Source organism: Monodelphis domestica, chromosome 1 (assembly GCF_027887165.1).
Source record: "Monodelphis domestica isolate mMonDom1 chromosome 1, mMonDom1.pri, whole genome shotgun sequence".
Classification (NCBI taxonomy): domain Eukaryota; kingdom Metazoa; phylum Chordata; class Mammalia; order Didelphimorphia; family Didelphidae; genus Monodelphis; species Monodelphis domestica.
In genome coordinates, this window is record NC_077227.1 from 426,768,213 (window position 1) to 426,792,171 (window position 23,959).

General features: G+C 35.3%; 1 protein-coding gene across 1 annotated transcript in view; it reads right to left on the bottom strand.

Moving 5' to 3' along the window:
- Nucleotides 1-3,986: 3,986 nt before the first annotated feature.
- The window catches only part of PPP6C (protein phosphatase 6 catalytic subunit), a 40,021-nt gene continuing 20,048 nt past the window's right edge, over nucleotides 3,987-23,959 (bottom strand). Inside the window, exons 2-7 of the mRNA XM_001365549.5 lie at nucleotides 21,250-21,345; nucleotides 17,677-17,742; nucleotides 15,747-15,888; nucleotides 11,361-11,440; nucleotides 8,090-8,299; nucleotides 3,987-6,765 (exon numbers count right to left, since the gene is read on the bottom strand). Of these exons, the coding sequence (XP_001365586.1) occupies nucleotides 6,517-6,765; nucleotides 8,090-8,299; nucleotides 11,361-11,440; nucleotides 15,747-15,888; nucleotides 17,677-17,742; nucleotides 21,250-21,345 (843 nt within the window). The 3' untranslated portion in view covers nucleotides 3,987-6,516. The remainder of the gene's footprint in view (nucleotides 6,766-8,089; nucleotides 8,300-11,360; nucleotides 11,441-15,746; nucleotides 15,889-17,676; nucleotides 17,743-21,249; nucleotides 21,346-23,959) is intronic.

The window sequence follows — 23,959 nt, forward strand, 5'->3', positions numbered from 1 at the left end:
GTGACGGCGAAGGCGCCTTAGCTACCGCTAAGCGAGTCGGGGCGAGGAGAGTAAAAGCACCACCGTGTGCCCCATAGAGAAACTGCAGCGCGCGCACCAGGCACCTGCGCGCACCAACCTTCCCTAAGCCCACACCTCCTGGCTGCCTGCAACTCCCCCAAGTACTACATTCATGGTGCCCCTTAGGTAAACTCTCACCCAAGCCTCCTGCTGCCCCCTAGCGAGTGGGTTCGTAGTGCAGTTAAAAAACATAATGGGCAACCAGGTCTAATTATGGCACAAAGTGGAGGTTAACAAAATAAGTGCCTGGCAAACAGTAGACGCTTAACAAGTGTTGACTAATTGATTGGAGCAGTGTGACCCTGGGTAAGTGGCTGCACCTTTCACCAAATTATGAAATACTGAAGTTCCAAAGAAATCATCTGCTTCCACACCTAAATTTTACCGATATAAGTGAGGGAGGCACTTCATAAACATGTGACTCAAGTGGGCACTTGATTACTTCTGGACTGAAAGAGGATATGCTAGATTTCTATAACACGTCCGGCAAAGTGGATTTGCCCACCATCACACAGCAACTGTGACAGGCCGGGAACCTAAACCCATGTCTCCTGAATGATTTCGTGGTTCTTTTTTGCCATTATATTGAATTTTGCGGGATTTGGTATAAAATAAGACAAAACTGGCATTAATAGTAATAGATAATAGTTTTGAGTTTTGCAAAGCTATTAATGGCTCAGGGGTGTCATGAGGAAGTAAATTTGTAAACTACAGCATCAGGAAAATGGGAGCTATTTTGCTTATCTAAGGTACTATAATGAAAACTCCCCATCTCTCCTTCAATTTGGTGCTTATTTTTAGATCATCCGGTGAATTATATATAGCCTTATACTCGCTGCTAAGAGCCCAAATGGAAACACTGTCCACTGAAAGACCCAAAGATCAACACAACCCAAATGAGGAGCCTAAAGGGCCTAAATCTCAGATACTATGTTTGTTAATACCACTCAGCTTGAATAATTAGTTAAGAATCTGGCTTCACCCTAACTACACAACCTTTTTCTTACTCACCCTTTAGAAGAAATGTGTTGTAGTAGAGATTTGGAGCCAGGAGACCCAAGTTGAACTTATCTCAACTACTTCAGTAGCCTCCTAACTGGTGGTCTACCTCAATTTCCCTCCATTCTAATATATTCCTCACATAACTTCATTATAGAATAATAACAATAATGGAGGGATCTAAGCAAGTGACTACCTTACTCAAAAAGGTTCAAACAACTCCTTAATCTTGCAGTCAAAACTACCCTCTGGCTTCACTCTACCTCTCCAGTCTTAGTGATTCACTTTCCCATTTTCAGCCACACAAGATGTCATAACGATGCATTTTTGTAAACTGGTCAAACTGAGAGCACACTGTACATATCCACCTATTGTAATCCTACTCTTTCTTCAAAGGGTCAGTCCAACTACCACCTCCTTCATGAAACCACCACTGACCCCATGCAGCACCCCCACCCACCCCTATTTGGGGATCTTGGCAATCCCCAAATACTCTTTTGTATCCTAAGTGCAATGTCTTAGACCCTATGGATTAAAATGTCCTTGAGGAAAGGAGATTCTTACATCTTTGTATCCCCAAGCAGTAAGCAAGTACAGGGCTTTCTTTGCTAGAGGGAGGTGCTTCATAAACATGTGACTTGAGAAGCACTTGATTACTTCTAGAGGGAACTAAAATGCTAAAGGGACTGCTAGATTTCTAAAACAGCTGCATGATTTTGCTAAAATGGAGTCATGTAAATTATAGTGTGTTAGAATTCCATTCCCTCATGCCAAAAAGCTGAAGCTAGGGTTGGGGGCGGGGGGGGGGGGGGGGGAGTCCGGTGATCCATAACATTTTTACACTATTCTATTATAATGAAGTGTCAGATTAATAGGTTGTAGTCTACTAGTCTTCTCCCTTCCACTCCACCATAAGACAAGTAAAAAGCAAGAACTGAATTCCTATTTCTCAGCCAGGTTTTCTAACACTTCTAAGCTTTTAGGACTGCTCTTAAAATGAAAAAGTGAAAAAGCATGGTGTTGTGGAAAGAGCAAGTTGCATTTGAAATCAGAGAACTTGGGCTCAAATCATAGCTATGAGGTGGCAGTGTCATAAGAATGCTGGGCTTAGTAGCAGGAAGACCCATCTTCCCAAGTTCAAATCTGTTCTGGGGCACTTACTGGCCACAGCAGGTCACTTAACCTTATTTGCCCAATATAAAAGAAAGAAATCATCTAATAAATCAGAGCTATGCAACTTGCTGCCATTGTAAACTTAGACAATTTCCTGTGGTGGTTTCTGGTAAATTCAAATGAAGGGGTTGCACCAGATATCCCTAAAGTGTATTTCAGCTCTAAATCCTATGGTCCTATGACCTTAAAACATCCAGCAGTTGCCTTGAATAGATGCTTTTTCCTGTGAAAAATATCAGATTCAACTGTCTTTTGGCATTCGCTGTAAAACCCCAAACTGTACTTTTACATATAAGAGATTTAGAACAAATAAGACAGCATAGCAGAGGTAGCAAAGAGTGGATTCATTAAGATTTGAATTTAACTTCCAGTTCTTACATTTTTTTAAACAAGTGGCCTCTTCTTTCTAAGCTACAAGTTTCCTCATCGGTGAAACAGGAAAAACTACAGAAATGGTGTGATGAGGCAAAGGAAAGGTAAAGAACTTGGAATAAGAAAGGGCACTCTGATTCCATCCTTCTGTCCAATGAACTTGTACTGCATACCTCACATGGTAAATGTTCTTTATAAAACATGTTCACAAATATGACTATTATTAACCATGTGACAGGGCTTAGAGGTAGAAAAAGAATGTTACACAAAGCACTTTGTAATAACCCCAAGCTAGTCTGAAGGTCTAAGGCAAACAAAGTTCAGTGCCCCATCTAACAGGAGCAAACAAGTACTGTGTTCTAAGAACTGGATCATCCAAATAAAGTGTAGGAGGTTTAATTCTGTTCACCATACACTATGAAGGGAGTTCAACTGATTTAGGGGTTCTGGATTCAAATTCCTTTCTATTAAATAAATTACACTTCCTAGCCATGACAAATCATTTCATTCCACAGAATATTTTTTTATTTGATAAATGAAAGGATTGGATTAGACGGCCTAATGCCTCTAAAATCTATAATTCGAGGATTCTAAAATTGTGAGAATTAAAAACAGATTTTGTTTTTCAACTGTAAGGAGAAGCATTTTCTTCATACACACCTACCAAAAACCATACAGAGGATAAAATACTTACTTGACAAACTTCCTGTAAGCTTTTTATTTTTCATTTACAAAGGGCATAATAATAGCACCTTTCATCTGAAGAGCTGAAGGTGTTTTTACAAATGTCAACATTTTAAAACAATCACACAAAGAACAAGGAGTCTTGCAATCAGTCTCTGATTCAAAGTGCACCATTTTCCAGAAGCTGTCATACAGCAATCCGACCAATGATGACTTCAGTAAATAAATCCTGTTTCTGTTATAAATAAAATTGGAAAAAAAAAAAGCATAGTCCCAAATCTTTTCACAATATAAGCATCTGCTTTAAAAAGAGGACAAGAAAATTGGCACAGCCTCAAAAAAGGAAGAAATCACAGGATAGTCAGCACTACCCAAATACAACTTGTAAAGCAGTCAAAACTATTTCAAAAACATTACAATCTACCTCAAATGCCTGGGGTAGATGCCAGTGTAAAACAAAAAGGAGGCTGATGTCTTCCATCACTTCTAGACATGCAGGTACAGAAGGAGATGATGTAGGCTATATACTACCTGAATTGTGGACCCAGGGCCCTTACCACTGCACCCAGTATTATCCACTTACAGTAATAGGATTTTCCTGTGAAAAATATCAAGCAAAAAAAAAAAAGTTAAAGTACATAGTAGTTAGGGTGTCAGCAAAAGGTAGACGATGACAATTAGAATCAGACAGTGCTCACTACGGCCTAGGATATTTTATTAGAAACCAAGTATGTTGTAAAAAGTAAAAAATAATAGTCACCCCCATTAATTCAACACAAATGATTTCACATATAACCTACACAGGGAGTAACATATCCTCCTGCCTACAAACATATTATGTCATTAGCTCCCACATCAAATGATATTTATTGTTCTATATAGTACATAGCCCTTTTTCATGAGATGGAGTCAAATATTCCTTCTTAAGTTTACAAAAGTCTAATACATTCACTCTTCTTTGCAACTGTGTAAATCTAAACGTTCCTTTTTCTTTGCATCAAAAAGTTATTACACTTTTGTTGACAAGAAATTAGCCATGTCACAATTGAGCAATGGATGCAGGCTTATCATTAGCGTATACCTTCCCAGTGACATACAAGTGCAGTCCCATAAAAGAAAGTCACATTGGAGGGGGAATTCAAACAATGACATTAATATAGGATAAGAAGTTTCAGAGGGTAGGGTAGGGTACTAGATATAACTAGTTTTATTGGTACAACTCAAAAGCAGTAGAGGCTGAACAATTCAATACAATTTAACGGAAAAAATACTGTAATAAGGAGGTGTTCAAAACAAACAGGAGTTATTTGCATCATATATCAAAAGATCATCAATTTCCAGTGTTCCACAATTAGTAAAATACACAACTACGGATAGTCCCATAAGACAAAAATACCTTTTTTTCCCCCTGAATTCAACTGGGGTCAAGTCAGTAATACAAAGCTACTGACCTGACAATAGTTCAAGTGTGTGCAGAAAAGTGTCCAAGCCACTTCTTTTTCTGATAATAGCTACATAATCAAAAGCTACACAGAGGAAATTGTTAAGGAAGGGGTAAAGTGGAGGAGGAAGGAAAGAGAATCTCCAATTATTGAAGAAAATTGAAATCCAAAGGGAATTGTGCTCTTCATTTCCCCAAACACAAAACCGAACCAAAAGTATGCATGAAAAATAATGTGCCAAGGAGAACTTTAGCTACAGTGATTTTTTTATTGCATTTCAGGGTGACCTGGAGGTTATTTATTTACCTAGAGGGGAAAAGTTGATTTTCAAAACTACCTGAACAGATACTAAAGTGCTTTATTAAAATTGGCTGGCTTTACAAGATTCCTGGAATGACAAAAATGAACCACAGTCAAGGAATACCAAGAGAGTTCACAAAATGTTCAAAGCCAACATGACTCACACCCACAGCTCTGAAATGGGCTGCTGGAACACTTGTCCTTCTTTAGCATACAGTTGCATATAAAGAAGTGATCATCACACCACTGTAGGTGTACAGACTGCTCACACAAAGCCTCAAACATGATATAACAGAACTTTATGGAAAGCTCCAACTTATCTTCCTCTTAAGCTTCAATGTTTTAGGAATTTACATTTCATATATACAAGAAGCGTTGACCCTTATCACTTTTCCAGTTGCAACCAAATCAAAATTCTTTCACAAGATGAAAGGCAAGTGTTACAGCAAGAGAAACCATGATTTTACTTAATGGTATTCGTGGATGGATTGTAAACTGAGTTAATCTCAATCCACTAACTGGTATCAAATTAATACATCAGCATTACAAGTATTAAATGTTTCAATACGACCTACAGAAGATAGAACCAAAATATTCATATGGCAGTTATGTTCTTTAGGCACAGTTTAGTGATTTTTAAAAAATAAATACCATTGAATTTCAATTCAAGTTCTAAACCTGATAACCAAAGAGTTAAGATATTCTTACTTAGGAAAACAAGGTATACCTTTAAGCTAACAATGGAGGTTGTTGTTGAAATTTCTAATATTTAACCTAGCTGGGTTTCATTTAAGATTCTTTTATTAAAAAATACAAGGAAATTTGAAAAAGATTGATACAATTATTTTAACATACAAAGTCATAAGCTGGAGTAGGTTTTGCATTTTGCCTGGAATTTAAAAGAACAACAAAGAGGGCAGCCCTTTCGACCAATTTATTTTATAGTCACTTAAAATATCATCCAACAAAGGACAATGTTTACAGCTGGGACAAGTGTACACAACGCAAAGGCATTTACAGTCGTCCATCGTGCCCACTGAATATTAACTTTGCTGCTGAAATTTCTTAAAACTTACCAAACTTAAAAAAAAAAAGCTGAACAATACAAGAGGAGGGGAATATTTCGGTGTGGTCTGTTCTTTCCAATTTGCTTTTTTTTAAAAAGGAAAAATGTCCTGTTTCCCCCCAAACCAGTAATAAGCAAGAACTACATGCAGCAGTGTGGATGTTAAGACATTTCTCAAAGTCTTTGCAAATAAGTCCAAGGTGGGGATGGGATGGGGAGGAAATCAATAGAGAAACATTGCTATAGACACCATAATACACAATAAATTTAGATAATTTAAAATAAAAAAGGGGGGAGGGGAGGCAAGAGGCAGCATTTCAGCAGCAAAGTGCTCAATAAAAAGTATATTGTAGGGGGGTAAAATACAAGGAATTTTGGGGGGGTAGGTAGGAAAAAGGATCAGCAGGATGGGCGAAGGCCTCAAAGGAAATACGGCGTAGTTGTTCTAGGAGGAATTACACGTTCTGAATCTGGAACTGCCCGAAATAACTTTGGTTCTCTTGTATTTACATCTTTGAAGACCATGATTGAGGCGATATTTCCACAACGGTAGCAATAATTGGGAGCTGACCATACTGTCACCAGCTTTTCATCAAACATAAATTTATACCCTTCATGCACCAGTTGATGTGCTCTGCAGATGAGTTTTAAGTTGTTGATATGAACAAACTGCAATGTTTGAAAGAAAAAACATTTAGAGAATAAAAATGCAAAGTACATAAAGAATAAGACCTTTAGTCATTTAAATTAGCAAATCCTAGCTTTCCGATAGGAAATTAAACATCAGAAGTCTTCTCATTTACAACTTCAGCAGTTGCCATATATCTTACTTGGAAGCTGTCTTTTGACAAGTCACTTCCCCTCTCTGGGACAAAATTTGTTCATATATTAAATGGAGGTGACGTCATCACCTCCATTTAATATATGAGCAAATTAACATAAGTTTTAAACCACTTCATTAAAATGATATATGTGAATACAGATCACTTCATTTTTTTTTTACTTATACCCTCCTAATGCTTAATTAGCTCAGTGTCTTGAACACAGTAGGCACTTAATAAATGCTTCCTGAATGTGTGATCATGGAGAAATGCAATGAAAGGTCCTTGAGCCTCAATTTCCTAATTGGTTATATGAAAAGAATACCTGCACTACTACTTACTTCTCAGTTTTACTGTAATAGCAATATATACTTTATATAGCATGTTAGATAAATTAGCTAATTGGATCCTCAGAGCCACATTGGAACTGGTATTCCATTTGAATAGGTGAGAAAACTTCCTAAAGATGAAATAACTCATTGACTAGATTCTGCCCTTTTCTACTCTTTCACTGGCTTTTTGTAATAAATAATTATAACTGATTTTTAAAAAACCAATTATGGCTTAGAAATTGCTTTCCTTACAATAAAACTGCCACTCCCTTCAGCAAAATAAAAGGTTTACTGCCCACAGTTACCAACAGAAAGTCATTATTTCTGTGCTTAACCAATTGGGATCTGGCCAATCTAAAGAACACTATATTTAGAGATAGTGAAAACAGAAATTCATGTTTCTGACCTCAAATCTGCCATCATTAGTTGTGTGACCCTGCAAGTCACTTTCCTTGTTTCCTCATGTAATGAGGGAGTTGGGAGTAAATAATCTCTAGGAACTCTTTCCCCTTAAATACTCTATATGCCACATTCCCCTCCAGTTCTAAAAGTCAGTCATCAGTCAATAAACATTTATTAAGCTCCTAATATGATGTGCCAGGCACTGTGCTAAACACCAGGATTCAAAGAAAGGAAAGGCTGTCCCTGCTTTGGAGGAGCTCACAATCTTAACAGGGGAGACAACATTCCAAGGACTACAAACAGAGGAGATAATCAACAGAGGGATGGAACTATGATCTCAAAGTCCCTTTTAGCTCTAACTTTCCATGCTCAAAGGTTCTTTCTAGCTCTAACATTCTCAATTCAATTTATGCTATATTAATCCAAAATGATTTTTACCTCGTTTGTGACCTTTGCTCCGAAAAGCCAACCTGCTCCCCGTGGACTAATTGCCCAAGTATCCACATCTTCAGGATCTGACCACACCAAGTCACAAAATGCTCCTTTGTGAGGAATTTCCTGATTCCGTTCAATGGTTCGGATTTGATCCAGTGTTTTGATGTCTGGAGAGAGACCACCATGTACGCATAAAATCTGCTCATCTATTAACTGGAGAAAAATATGAAAAATGTTTAGTGTGAAATGTTCTTAAGTAAGATTCAAGATTATAATTATAAAAGCTATACTTGTATAATATCCCAATCAAGTTGTAATCAAGTTGACGACCTTGTAACTGTGGTCAAAAAGAGGCTCCAAACCATACCAAAAGGACCAGGTATGTGGTTCAGTGGACAGAGAACCAGATCTGGAGATGGGAGATCCTAGGTCCAAATCAGACCTCAGATACTTAGCTGTGTGACCCTAAGCAAGTCACTAACTGCTTTTCTATCTTAGAACTGATACTTAGTATCAATTCTAAGACAAAAGGTATGGGTTTTTTAAAAAATCATACCAACCAAGATTGATTAAAGGAAATGGAGATGTTTTAACATGAATTCAAAAAGACCTAAAGGGACATGACTTTTGTTTTGTTTCTTCAACTATGTGAAGAATTCTCATTTGGTAGAAATAGCAGATTTAACCTGCTTAGGTCCGGAGAGCAGAACCAGAAACAAGAGGTAAAAGTAAGAAAGAGACATCAACAAAATATCAAGGGCATGCTAAAGCAGTATTTTTTTTTTAAAGTTGTCTGATAAGGTTGTGAATTCACCATTATAAAGATGATCACTTAGTAAGAATAAGCACACAGATGTCAGATGTAGGTTCAATAAACAAAGAGGTTCCCAAGGCCTAAAATTATATTAAGGAAAGTTAGTACAAAACAAAAAAAAAATACAAAAAAACCATAAGAACAAAATTCTGAAGACAACACCAAGGAGAAGCAATTCGAATGATGGAAAGGAAGGATTGTGAAAAAGAAATGCCATGGTTCCACCAAATCTGGATATTTAAGAGACAGTTACCCATGAGACATATTTTCTAAGAAGAGTCTCAAGAGGGCTAAATCTCAGAAAGGACTAAGGGTGGAAAAGAAACAGCTAAGGATAACAAAAGAGGCTGTTCATGCTTGAAGATGTAATTGAAAAAAGAGATGGATTAAGAAAAGGACCAAACCTCCAACTCAGGGTGGGTAGGATCATGAAAATGAAAGAGACACAGAGAGAGACAGAGACAGAGACAGAGACAGAGACAGACACAGACACAGACACAGACACAGACACAGACAGACAGACAGAGACAGACAGACAGACAGAGACAGAGACAGAGACAGAGACAGAGACAGAGACAGAGACAGAGACAGAGAAAATGCAGAGCTGCCCAATTCTGGTTCTATGTTCTCTGCCAAAAAGAATGATCTCTGGACCTCTGGAAACCCCACTCTGTGACCCAAGGCAGGTAATTATCAGGTGCCAATCTAGATTAATAAAAGACATTTCCCAGTAAGTATCTAGAAAAATAAATAGAAATCACAAGAAACAAGTATAATTTTATCAAAAATGGGTCATGCCAACTATCCTTTACTGACAGGAGCACTGAACTCAAATATTGAGAAATACAGAAGATATAGCTGATGTAAATTTTTTTTTAAGTATTTGAAAAAGCCATTCATGTTATTCTTATGGAAATAACAAAGAGATGTGGGCTAGACAATAGCAATTATGTGACTTCAGAACTAGTTGCCAAAGAGTAATTAGTGGGTCAATGACAACTTAGAAGAGGGTATATACTGCAATAAAACCGGAATCTGTTTAGTACTATATAACATTTAATATTTTGACCAATAACTTGAATAAATTGATGTGGATTACTTATCAAATGTGCAACTGACATAAAGCTCAGGAAGATTGCTAATATTCTACATGTTAAGAAGAAGAATATCATTTCAGATATGATACTATGTTCTAATCTGTAAAGAAATCATAATCTAAATCTAAAATGATGAAACTTAATAGGAATTATGTAAAGTCTCACATTTGGGTTAAAAAAAAAAAGAATCAATGTTTCAAAGTATAAAATGGAGGTGAAGTGGCTAAACAAGAATTTATCTGAAAAGATAACTAGGATTTTAATGGACCGCAAATTCAAATGAGGGAACAGTTTACAATGGTAGCCAACAAAGTGAAGACAAGTAACAAGTCAACAGCTGGTACTCAGCTCTGATCAGATATCATTTGGAATACTGGATTCAGTTCTGGATGATATATTTTAGGAAGGATATATTGATAAGTTGTAGAATACAGAGGAGTACAACCAGAAGGGAAAGGCCTTGACATCATACCACAGGAGGATTATATGAGGGAACTACAAATGTTTAACATAAAGGGGGAAAAGATCTGGGAGTGACTGAGAGCATTATAATTGCCTTCAAAAGAATTAACATTTAAAAGAATAAAATTTCCTCTACTTGGCTCCCAAGGGCACAACTAAGAATAAAGGGAAGAAACTAAAGAAAGGTAAATTTAAGCTTGAAGGGAAAATTTCCTAACATCTATAACTTTCTAAAAGTGGAACTGACTGCCCTTCAATAAAGGTCTTCCAACAAAGATGAGATGACCATTTATCTACTATGTTGTAGAAAAGAGTCTTAAGTACAAATCTCTAAAATCTCTTCCAAATCTGAAATGCTGTGTGATCAGAGGAAAGAAATAATAGACCAGACAGGGATGTTTAGATTAAAGAGGCAGTATGAAAAAAAAAATGCTAGATTTGAGGGAAGAGGGCTTTGGGTTCAAATGTGCTTTGCTACTTGCTATGCTATCTGTGACCATAGGTAAGTCAATAAACCACTTTGATCCTCAATATTAACATTTCTAAAATGAGGGAACTAAATTTGCAGCGTGGCGACAAGATGACATTGTGGATAAAATGTTATATTTGCCATAAGAAAGATAACCTGGGTTCAAATCTAATCTCTAATGCAAGCCACCTGACAATGGGATAGGAAATCAATTTGACTCTGTTTGTTTCCTTATCTGAAAAAGAATCTCTTCCAATAAAAACACATGCTACTATGATTAGTTAACCTCAAGGTCCCCTCTCTCTATAAACTGATATGACTTTCAAAGTCTCTTTAAACTATATTGTTCATAAAAAAAAAAAAGAAATAATAAGTATTGTGAATTACTATTTGTGGGACTTAGAAAATATAAAAGTGTTTTTATAAACTTACTGCTGCTACTGTGAGCATATCAAAGACTTTGGTACAATATCTCCAAGCATTAGCATTCCCATATTTGGTTTGGCACTCATCTGCAAAAGAAATAAGTATCAGGATCTTTCCATAAATCAAAGATTAAATTCTAGAACTGAAAAGTAAAAAAAATCAGTAACATGCCTCACTCCAATATTCCATGTTTTAAGATTCCTTCCAACTAAACTAAACTAAACTTCCAACTAAACTTTCAGCTCTACCACTTGATGGTTTTAGTTTACTCAAAACAATCCCATGAAATTTAATTAAAACTTTTAAATTTTAGTCTAGGATATGTAGAGGAACTGGAGTAATAACTAAAAAATTTGGAAGTAAGGAAACATTCTCTCACCAAATTTTAATTAATCTCAAACAAGAAAGAGAAACAGAAATCTCTTACTACCACCTCTCAATCTATGTACAGCTAAATTCCCAAAAAGTACTACAGAGAAGCTACTGGAACTGGCAACTAAGATTTCCGTTGTCATTTTATTTTACCTCAGCTCTGAGAAGGCATGGTGTAATGGACAATGCACTATATTTGAAATCAGAAGGGAAAAGTCAAATATTAAATCTGCCACTTACTCTCTGTATGACCTTATATCAGGTTCTTCATCTATAAAACAAGGAGGTTAGACTAGATAATCCCTAAGGTCCATTCCATTAAGATACCGTGATCTTAAATGTGTAAAATATCTGGGGATTGCCCTAGCAAAGCACACACAAGACTTGTATAGATTCAATTACAAAGTGCTCCTTAGTGAAATAAAGAAGCTGGAAGAATATTCAGGGTTTATGGCTAGACCAATATAATAAAAATGACAGTACTATGAAAATTAATTTATACTTTTAATGCTATACCAATCAAATCACCAAGGAGACACTTTTCAGAATTTAATAAAAATAACAAAATTCATTTGGAAAAACAAAAGATCTAAAATATCAAGAAAAATGATGAAAAGAAGTAGAGATGAAGGAAGAATGGTTAAGTCCAGTCCTCAAACTATATCATAAAGCAGCAGTCATCAAAATCATTTGGTATTGGGGACAGCTAAGTAGCCCAGTGGATTGAGAACCAGGCCTAAGAAAAGGGCAGTCCTGAGTTCAAATATGAGCTCAAACCCTTCCTACCCCCACTGCTTAGTCATTTTCACTCTTCTACCTTGGAACCAATACATACTACTGATTCTAAAGACAGAGGGTAAGAGTTGCTTTTTTTAATCTGCTATTAGTTTAAAAATAAGATAGATCAATGAAATAGTCTAGTCAAGGGAGAATTAGAAACAACAGAATTCAATAACTCAGTGTTTGATAAAGAATAAAATATAAATTAGGCAGGAAAAAATTCCTTATTTGGTAAAAATTGCTGGGAAAGCTGAAAAGTAATCTGGCAGAAATTAAGCATAGACCAACACTTTACATATGTTCCACAATACATTCTAAATGAATATATCAACTTATTACTAAAGATCATATATATAAAAATTAGAAGAGAAGCAGATCTTTTATTTCTCACAGTTTTGCATAAGATATATTCTTAACCAAACAAGAGATAAAGGAAATTACAAGAAATAAAAGTTAACTGATAACATGATGCTGAAGTAATTGAATTAGGGAAAAAAAATTTTTTTTATCAAATTGGTTTGATATATTCAAGCTACAGAAACAATAAATATGTATAAACTAATAGCCACTCCCTAATAGATATGAACAAAACAATTCTCAAAAGAAGAATAGTACAATATTCACACCCACATAAAAAATGCTCCAAATCACTAGTAGTAAGAGAAATGGAAATCAAAAACAACTCAAGTTTCACCTCATAATCTACAAACTGGCAAAGTTGATTAAAAATGGCAATATTCAACATTGGACATATTGTGGAATGAGATCACATTCATATATTTTTTGGTAGAGGCACTGTGAAAGGACAAACCATTTTGGAAAGAAATTTGGAATTATGCAAATAAAGGAATTAAAACGTCATAAACCTTCATATCAGAGACTTCATTACTGGGATATAACCATCAAAGAAGCCAATGATAAGAAGAAAGTTCTCATATACTCCAAAATATCTATAGCAGCATTTTTTGTAATAGCAAAGAATTAGAACATAGTAAATGCCCTTTGATTGAGGAATGGCTAAATAAATTGTGGTATGTTAAGATAATGGAATATAACTTGGCTTTAAGAAATTATGTGTTTTGGAGGCAGCTATGTGGCTCAGTAGATTGAGAGTCAGGCCTAGAGAGCAGAGTTCCTGGGTTCAAATCTGTCCTCAGATACTTCCTAGCTGTGTGACCCCTAAGCAAGTCACTTAATCATCAAAGTCTAGCCTTTACCAATCTTTTGCCTTGGAACCAATACACAGCATTGATTCTAAGATGGAAGGTAAGAGTTTAAAAAAAAAAACAAGCAAGAAAATAAGTAATTATGTGATGAACAGAGAAACATGTAAAGGCCTGGAAGAACTGATAGAGTGAAGCCAAGAAAACAATATATACAAAGACTATAACAATGTAAATAAAAGAACTACACACTAAAAAATCAGAAATGAACAAAACAAAAATGGACCATGCAAATGAATATAAAAGGATGTAACAAAATTATGGATCTGGTAGAATTCTAATGAAGAGATATGAGAAGATATCCCAAACCACCCTTTTGTGGAGGTGGGAATTCCACTACCTTGCACGTGTTTTCAGACATTTTTCAATGTATTAATAAGTTGTGTGGATTTGTTTTTTCTTTAAAAAATTATTTGTTATATGAGATGGCTCTATCGGAGGGGGAGGGGGAAAGCAAAGATGGATGATTATGAAGAAATCAATAAAAACATTTAAAAAGTTAAATATTTCAAAATTTAAAATATTAATAACTCAATATTAGACTGAGACATTAAACACAGTGACATCTTGCAATATTGATAGTTATCAGACCTTATCTTTCAAAGATTCACTGTTTTACATCAGAACAGATAGAACTATTTGTGTGGTTAAAACAGCTTCAACTGCTGATGGTTGAGTTGGGGGCTGCATTTAACAAGATGATAAATGTGCTAACTCTTACACCTTTCTCCTGAAATAAAAATGAAAAAGCACAACAAATAAGGCACTATGATCTCCTTCAAAAAGGCATTATTTGAAGCTATAAAAAGTTAAAAATCTCTTTAAATGTTCTACAGTGGAGAAATGGCTAACAAACAGTGGTACCATCAGCCTAATCAGGAATATGGGACATTTTAAAAGAAGTTCCCCAATGCATGTACAAGCACATACATGCACATACACATACCCTAAAGCATAATAGTATACTCTCACTTATGAATCATCACTCTCAATATATGTCACACTTCTTTAAAACTCAGGAAGAAATACCTAAGAATCATCTAAGCTTTGTATTTCCAGCAAGGAAAACCAGCATAGTGCTCCCTACAGAAAAGTATGTCACACTTCTTTAAAACTCAGGAAGAAATACCTAAGAATCATCTAAGCTTTGTATTTCCAGCAAGGAAAACCAGCATAGTGCTCCCTACAGAAAAGTACTTACTAAATTCTTGTTGCATTGACTCAACTATAAAGAAATATAAAAGGACAAGTGAAGTAAATGCTAAGTAAAAATAAAGATTATACACAATCTGCAATTACATAAATGGAAAATAAACACATAAAGATTTTTAAATGATGGAGGTACAGAAAGAAGGTGCTCATAAGAATTATGGCTGGAAAGGGCATTTAAAGGTTATCTAAGACAAACTCACTCCAATTTTAGAGAGGAAGACTATGAGGCCCAGAAAGGGAAACTGAATTTCCCAAAGAAACAGAAGTTTCCAACCCAGGTCCTCTGATATTGAATCCAATACTATTTGTACTTCAACATACTATCTTAGAGATTAAAGGTTTTCTTTCAAAGTTAAAATAGTTGCCAAGTAAGGTTCAGTCGATTTTATTACTGCTTAAAATACAAAATGGTTTACTTTTAAAAGGAAGGTGTCATTGAAAGACATAATTCTTCTGAAATCTAGGACTTTATGCTCAACTTTTCTGACCCCAGCTTCCAGAACTCATTTCCTTGGATTCTCAACAGCTCAACTTTTTTTCCTTAAAGTGCATGAAGAAAATTTTCACTTTCAGAAAAAAAATATACAGAATTCTGTTTTTATCACTGAGCTATGCATTGGAAGTAAATAATTCTGCCCCAACTTTGGAACATTTCATAAATTAATATTTATTGACAAATACCACAATACACTTTGAAGCTGACAAAAGTGTTTTTTTTTTAAAAAAGTAGGGTGAAAAGAAGTTAAAAAGTGCTCCCTTGAAGAGAAAAATATAAAACAAAAAAAAAATGGAAGAAAAGACTTACCATAAAATCCATAAACCTGTGTTATCTGTCTACTCTCATGATTTCCTCGTAAGAGTGTAATGCGATCAGGCCATTTAGCCTTTAGTGCAAGAAGGTAAGTGAAGGTCTCCAAACTGTAGTAACCTCTGTCTACAAAATCACCCTGAAAATTAAAAGCACACAAGTATAAGCAATATGGTAATCAGGATAACAATATCATCTACTAAGATTTTCTTCAATAAACTTCACTATGCTAAGGTGTCCAGAGTTTCTAAAAGCTGTTAGCAAAACAGATGTTCTGGAAAGGCTTCCAAGCTGAGCCAGATGACAAAACAGCAGGTCTATCTTCCAAGTTTCAATATAAGCATAGTTAAGATGGGAAAGGTTCGGTATTTGATACTTACCTATCAAGTAAGCATTATTTTTGACTAAAGAAACTCATCAAATTGTCTCTTAAGACATGGAGGAGTTGCAAATCCATTGGTAGACATTGTCAACAAAAATGATCCTGAGGCTTCTTGAAGTACTTCCCTCCCTTTACTAGAGGGGAAGGGAAATATAGATACAAAACATTGCACAGATAATATCAGGACTCAATTGATTGGTTGGTTGGTTTTTCTCAATTATTTTCTTTTTTGTTATAAGGGATGGTACAGTAGGTACAAAGTGAGGAGGGGGAGGCATATTCAGAAATGAAGATATAAAAACAAAAGAGAACAACAAATTTTCTTTTTAATAAGGGAAGACAAATACACACACACACACACACACACACACACACATATACACACACACACACATATTCAGAATAATTTCAAGACCTGATTTTTCAGAGTTCAACTTTTAAATATCTTATTTTTGGTACTTTTGCCCTATTTAACATCCCCTATAAATTTTGCTTAGACTAATATTAAATTACTGAAATTACTGAATATATATATATACATATATATATATATATATATACACACACACACACACAAAATAACAATTAATGGGAAATATTATAAAAATTCGCAAGATAAGAAGTCTGTCATGGTTAAATTATATCAAGGTAAAAGTTCATTTTAATTGGCAATCTGACAATCAGGAAGAAAAATTACAGGAGTACAAAAGATCCTAACAGTCTTAGTTCTTCATCCATATATAAGGAGATTAGATGATCTATAAGTCTTATCCAAATGGAAAATTCTAGGTCTCTGAAAATGTAAGTGCACCCTCCTATTAACTTGGCATCCAAAATATTTTCAGAATCACAAAGAGAAAATAATTGCCACTGTAAAGGAAATAATACTGAAACAAAAATTATTTCTGTAAACTATTTCTATATATCTTATACTATTGAAAAATCAAAATAGGTACTCTAAAAATCCTGAAATCAAAGGTACCTCAAAGCCAGCAGAAAGAGAAGGAATTCCTTCTCCAACTTTCACAAAATAGTCACATCTAGCCAACTGCTTGAAAAATTCCAGCAATTTTGGAAAGCTCTAATTAAGATTTTTTTCCTTACTTGGAAGCAAAATATGTTTCCCTATAATTTTTGACCATTTAGCATAGCTGTCTCTAGGACCAAAGAGAACAAGCTTATTCCTCTATAACCTGCATAGTACCTCTCATGTGGTTTCATTGTTCAGTCATTTGAGTCACATCCAACTCTCCAAGACCCTATTTGGGGTTTACTTAGCAAAGATATTAGAGTGGTATGCCATTTCCTTTTCCAGCTCACTTTACAGATGAGGAAACTGAGGCAAACCAGGTTAAGTGACTTGCCCATGGTCATACAGCTAGTATGTATCTAATGCCAGATTTGAACTCCTGATTCCAGTCCTGGTGCTCTATCCACCACACCACCTCACTGCCTACTCTCACAAGACAGTTAATCTTAAAAAATGACTAATATATCAATTTATACTAAGATTTAGCTAACCACTTGTGACCAGTATTTACATACCATAAATATGTAGTTTGTATCAGGAACTTGACCTCCAGTTCTGAAGAGTTCACAAAGGTCATAGAACTAGAAAAGAAAAACAAAATAACCCTATCATGTATTCCTGTTAACAAACAAAATTTTAAAACCAATAATTAAAATATATAAATTACAAAAGCAATTCATAGCATTTATAAGTGAAAAATCTTTTGAGCTATCCAATCTAATTTCCACATTTTACAAAAGAGGAAATTAAGACCCAAAGAAGTGAGTCATAACAGGGTCATGCAGATAATAAGGAACAGAGCTAGGATTCTAATTACACGATCTTCTCACTAAGGAGAGCCTAAACATTTCCATACATCATAATAAATGGAATAAAGGCAAAATGATGGCAGCATTGAGCTCCTAAAAACCTCAGTTCAGAAAAAAAATAAACATTACCACTAAATGACTTAAGGGTTGTTACTACAACTTCTACTACTATTCCCACTACCAAATAACATTACAATTACCACATCTTTTAACAGGGTGGAAGCAAATTTCTATCACTTAACAATTAAGACTCCTAAGTGGCCTACAATGGAATTCAAATATTAATTAATGAGTCAACAAAAATTTACTAGGAATCGATATATAATAGGCACTGTTCTAGGTAGTACTAAGGATACAAAAGTAAAAATATCAGTCTCTGCTCCTAAGGAGTTTATATCTTTATAAGGGAAAATAAAACATACATAAATCAATGCAAAGTACTTAAGCGGTTTTAAAAAACTTATGGGAGTAGTATACTAGTTGCTTGAGAATTTTAAAAAGTTTGAGATAGAAGGTTGCATCTGATCTGAGCTTTAAAGGGAGAAAGGCATTCTAAGAATTGGAGGTGAGGAAAAAATGTAGTCTATGTATTGGGGGGAGGGGGTATAGCCTGTGCAAAGGCATATAAAAACAGGAGACAAATTGTAACATACTAGCAAAACCAAGTCAGTCAATTTGGCTAGAACACAGAATGTGTTGGAGTGGAAAAATTGGTAATAGGGCTGCAAAAGTAGACCAAAGCCAGACTGTGAAGAGTTTAAAATGTTGGACAGAGACATTTCTATTTCAGCATAAAAGAAGGGAGCCCCTGAAAGTTTTTGAGCTGGACAGTGACTTATGTTTTAAGAATATCATTCTGGCAGCTGTATAGAGAAGGATGGATTAAAATGGGAAAGACATGATGCAAGGAGATGAGGATACTATTGCAATAATACAGGAGAAAGTTGATATGGCCTTGAAACAAGGTGGTAGGTATGTAAGAAAAGGGAAGCTGTAACGATAGAATCAACCAAAGCTAATAAAATGACTAAACCTAAGAAAGAATGAGAGTTTAATAATTCCAAGATTACAAACCAGAGTGACAAGAAGGAGGGCTGTGCCCAGGGCAGAAATAGGGATGTTAATAAGAGTAGTTTTTAGAGGAAAAGACAAGGGATTCTGTTTTAGAAATGCTGAATTTAAGATATTAAAGGAACATAAGATTCAAAAGGTTCAACAGGAAGTTGGTGACACAGAAAGCAGGATCAGGGCTCATGTTAAAAACTTGTATGAGTCAAACTCAATCATTCATTAAAACTTATTAAAAGCCATTCAAATAAAATCATCTCAAGGATTTATTCAAGAAACCCAATCTTCAACATGTTACTATATCAACTCAGGTCAAATTCTAACACTTTACTCTCAAAATCCTGGCCAAATAAGAAGTAGGCTATATCATATACTGTTTTGTTATCCTTACATGGCCTGACACATACAGGTGGCATGCATTTAATAAACAACTACTGGCAGACTGACTAGTGAGTCTGCTTTCAAATGCATTGTTTCAAAAATCAAAAAAATCCTTTCAGTTCTCAAAATTTTATTTTCCAAATAACTGCTTACAAGTCGGCAATTAAATTCCCCAAATATTCAAATATAAATCAGATGATTAGTCAAATTCCATCTCTGTCATTTATTTACTAACTCTGTGGCCTTTGACAAATCACTATACCTAAATAGGCCACATCTTTGGAGTTAAAAATAGATCACAGAATCATATAATGTTAGGGCTGGAGATCTTCAAGATCATTTAAACCAATCTTTGCATTTGACAGATGAGAAAATTAGGAAAAGTAGTATGTCCAAGGTCACATTATAAGCTAATGACTAGGTGGCTCAGTGGATAGAGAGCCAGACCTGGAAAAAAGAGGTCCTGGATTAAAATCTGACCATGGACACTCACTAGTTGTATAACCCTGGACAAATCACTCAACCTCAATTGCCTGGCCCTCACCACTCAGTCTTCTGCCTTGAAACTGATACTTAGTATCAATTCTAAAACAGAAGGAAACAGTTTTAAACAAATTGTCAATTAATGACAGTCAGGTGGGTGCATGCCTGTAATCCCTGCTACCAGAGAAGAGGGTAGTGGATCACTTGAGTTCAGAACTAAAGTCAATCAGGTATGGGGTCAGCTAGGTAGCACAGTGGATAGTAAGGGACTTGGAGTCAAGAAAATCCGAGTTTAAATTCAGCCTAATCCACTTAACTAGCTATGTGATCCTGGGCAAGTCATTTAACCCCATTTGCCTCAAAAAATGAGAATAATAAAATAAAGTCAATCAGGTGTACATACTATAAGCACCAATATGGTGTGCCACTGAAAAGAGGAAGGAGGTGTCACCAGCCTGTCCAAAGAGACATAAACCAACCCCAAAAGTTAATACCAAAGCTGAAATTCCAAAACAAGCTTCCTAAATCCCAGTTCAGAACTCTAATACTTATACAGATAATCTCAATGGTCTGTTCCACCTAGAATATTCTATTATTCTAGTTCAGTATATATATGAAGAGACTAAAGATTTCTAAGTCTAACCCTCTAGATGGGCCCTGAAAGCCAAAACCTTTTGTTTCAATTATTCTCCATTTATTCTCACTTAACAAAACTATAAGATTTTCAAAGCTTTCAGTAACCAATTAAAAAAAGAAGTACTTAAAACCAAATCTCAAGTTAATAAATGGCAATTAAGTTGACTTCATGGTATAGTTCTTTTTAAGATGTGATATAGTGGGAAGAGTATTAAGACTTGGATTCAGAAGACCTAGGTTTCAATCATTTTCTCTTGCTAGTTCTGAGTCTTACGTATCTCATCTGTAAAACATAATGGTAGTATCTCACAGGGTTGATGTGAAGGAAGAGGTTTGTGAATATTAACACACTATATAACTGAATTTTTTTGATAATCACTACTTCTGGATGAGTCAATGCACTTGTTTTCTCAACTACAAAATGAAGAGGTTAAACTAGTAAATATTTAAAGTCCAATATACCTCTGAAGCCTATGATTTCTTCTTCAGGGGCACTGAGTGATTTTTCTTTCTAGGCATTTTCAAATTCTAAATTTCAATTATCCCCAAAGGATCATCCTCCCATTACACATTTACTCACCATAACTCAGGAAATCACAGTAATCAAGGCAATCTAGACAACTAGAAGCTGAAATCTGTCATAATTTGTAGCACAAGTAGAAACACACACGGACAGTACAAAAACTAGACATCTGCTCATGGGATTTTTACCTGTCCGTGTATGTCTCCACAAACTGTGACTGGTGTAGATACGGGCTGAACATTTGACTCTTCCAACAGGAGGTCACAAACGTAGTCACATAATCGCTAGGAGAAAGAAGAAAGCTTAAAAATATTAGTACAATGTTACCAAAATGAATAGGCATCACTAATTACATTTTTTGACATAAATGAAATTAACTAGTAATTGTTATGGATTAATCTATCAGATTTATGCTGGTCAGACTGTTTTTACTTGAAATCTGGGCTCTCCAAAAATATTAAGGGCAATTATTTAAAAAACAAAAACCCCACACGTTATTCAATAGCTTTTCTTTCTTGTTCTTAAATGAGAGAACAGTTCAGAAAGATATGGTAAACTAAAATTAAAAAAATCGTAGCCCTGAAAGGAACTCTAAAGGTTATGTAGTCCGATCCTAACTTGAATTCCCTCTATAACAGTTCCCTATGAGAAGCTGCTGAGACTCTGGTCCAGGACCGACAATGAACTGAATCTACTACCCTCTAAAAGCACAGGGCAATGAGGGAACTACTCTAGGGAAATGTATGGAACACCAATTTATCTGTCGTGTGTGTATATATATATATCTGACAATCAGCTGAGAATTGGTCTGAGCTGGAATACTGAAAACAATTTAGGTGACAGATTGAGAAACTGGAAAAATACATTGAACTCCAACTTTAGTTTGAGGTAATCAATGAACAAACACTAAAATCCTTTTTTGCACAATCATGGCAGTTTCAAATCCCTGCAAAAACAAATCTATAATGCTTCAAACATGCACATATTTGATGTCAGAGAAGAAAAATATATTTATAACATAACTGGGCAATTATTCACTGCTTAAGGCACCATTAAAATTTTTTTAGTGTAAACCCTTTGGATTATCATGAGAATTCCTGAACCAGCAAATGGGAACCACTACCCTTAAGTATGCTACCTCCCATATACACAGTTAAATATATAATATATATAAAAAGTAAAGAGATCAAAGAAGAAATGAGACAAACTAGGAAAATGCAAGGAGAGGGGCCACTAACAACAGAAAGTTCGAAGAAACAAAAGCTACAGTAAAGAAGCAACACCTGGGCTGAACCCTGAATGATATAAACGGAGTATAAAAGTACAGATGAGATTCTAAAGGACAATAGGACTAAAAGTAAATTAATTTTGGTGAAACCTATAAGACTACAATCTAGTTCTCTGCCTCTGAAATGGGTGGTAAATGATTTCCATATACATATCCAGATACAGAAAGACCATAAAGTCTGTTGTGTTATCTAAATACCAAAAAGCTCTTAATAAGAGCTAATCCTTTGAAAGGAGAATGAGGTACAATGAACTTAGTGGTTAAAGAGGAAAAGACACAGTAGACAGAATGCTAGGCCTGGAGTCAGGAGGACCTAGGTTCAAATCTAGCTTCAGACATTTCCTTACTATGTTACACTAGGCAAGTCAATTAACCCTGATTGTCGAATCCTTGCTGCTCTTCTATCTTAAGAGTTGATACTAGGTCAGAAGGCAAGGTTTTAAAAAAAACTTTTTTTAAAGGAAAACATAAATATGAAAATATATCAGGGTCTAGTGCTAATATTGGCCAAGTTGGTACTGAGTTTTGATATGTTCATTTATTATTTATATTTTTTACCTCTCCCTGATCTTACATAAAGGATTCTAATTTCATCAGTATAATTGCTTTCTCCCTACCTTCCTTTTCACCATGCAGTTGTCATGAATTGTTAGGGAATAAAAAATTCACCACCTAGTCATTGAGACTTGGTTATAAGCTTCTCTAATCTTTGGGCTAGTGCTAAAGAGAAAGACCTATAATGAAAGCCTTTTCACTTTTATAGGATCTGTCAGAACTTATACTTCATTGACAAAGCCTTCAAGAATTAAGAATAACTAACCTCTCTTCAAACAAGGCATTCAGTAAAGATGCAAAGTTTACAGTAAACCTGGTAATGGTCACAAAATAAAGTCATAAAAATCAACATTTCTATAAAAAAAAATCCATGGGCAATAAAAGAAAAAGGAAGTCCCACTCAAAATAACCACAAAATACATAAGGTCCTAGGGTGACATCTCATCCTAGTTAACACAAGTACAAAAATGTTCCTTCTGTCTTGGACTCAATACCATGTATTGGCTCCAAGGCAGAAGAGTGGTAAGGGCTGGGCAATAGGGGTCAAGTGACTTGCCCAGGGTCACACAGCTGGGAAGTGTCGGAGGCCATATTTTAACCTAGGACCTCCCATCTCTAGGCCTAGCTCTCAATCCACTGAGCTACCCATCTTCCCCCTACAAAAAATGCTTCTTAAAGAAATAAAGTACACCTTAAGGCATTTTCAGTGCTGGAGGAACACTCCATGTTCCAATGGCAAGGCCCTGCCAATATAATAAAATGATAATATTACCCAACAATTCACAGATTTCGTGCCAGACCAATCAAACTACCAAAGGGACATTTTACAGAGCTAGACAAAATAATTGCAGGAAGAAAAGATCTAGATATCAAATATAATTTAATTCAATTACCCAGTATTTTATAAAACCAAAAATATAAATTACCTAGGGAAAAAAAATCCCTATAGACCACTGGGGAAAACTGCCAACTAGTCTGGCAGAAATTCTATTTTTTTTTTAATTCTTAGGCCACAGACCATAATTCAAAATATAAATGAACTGAATATTGGGAGT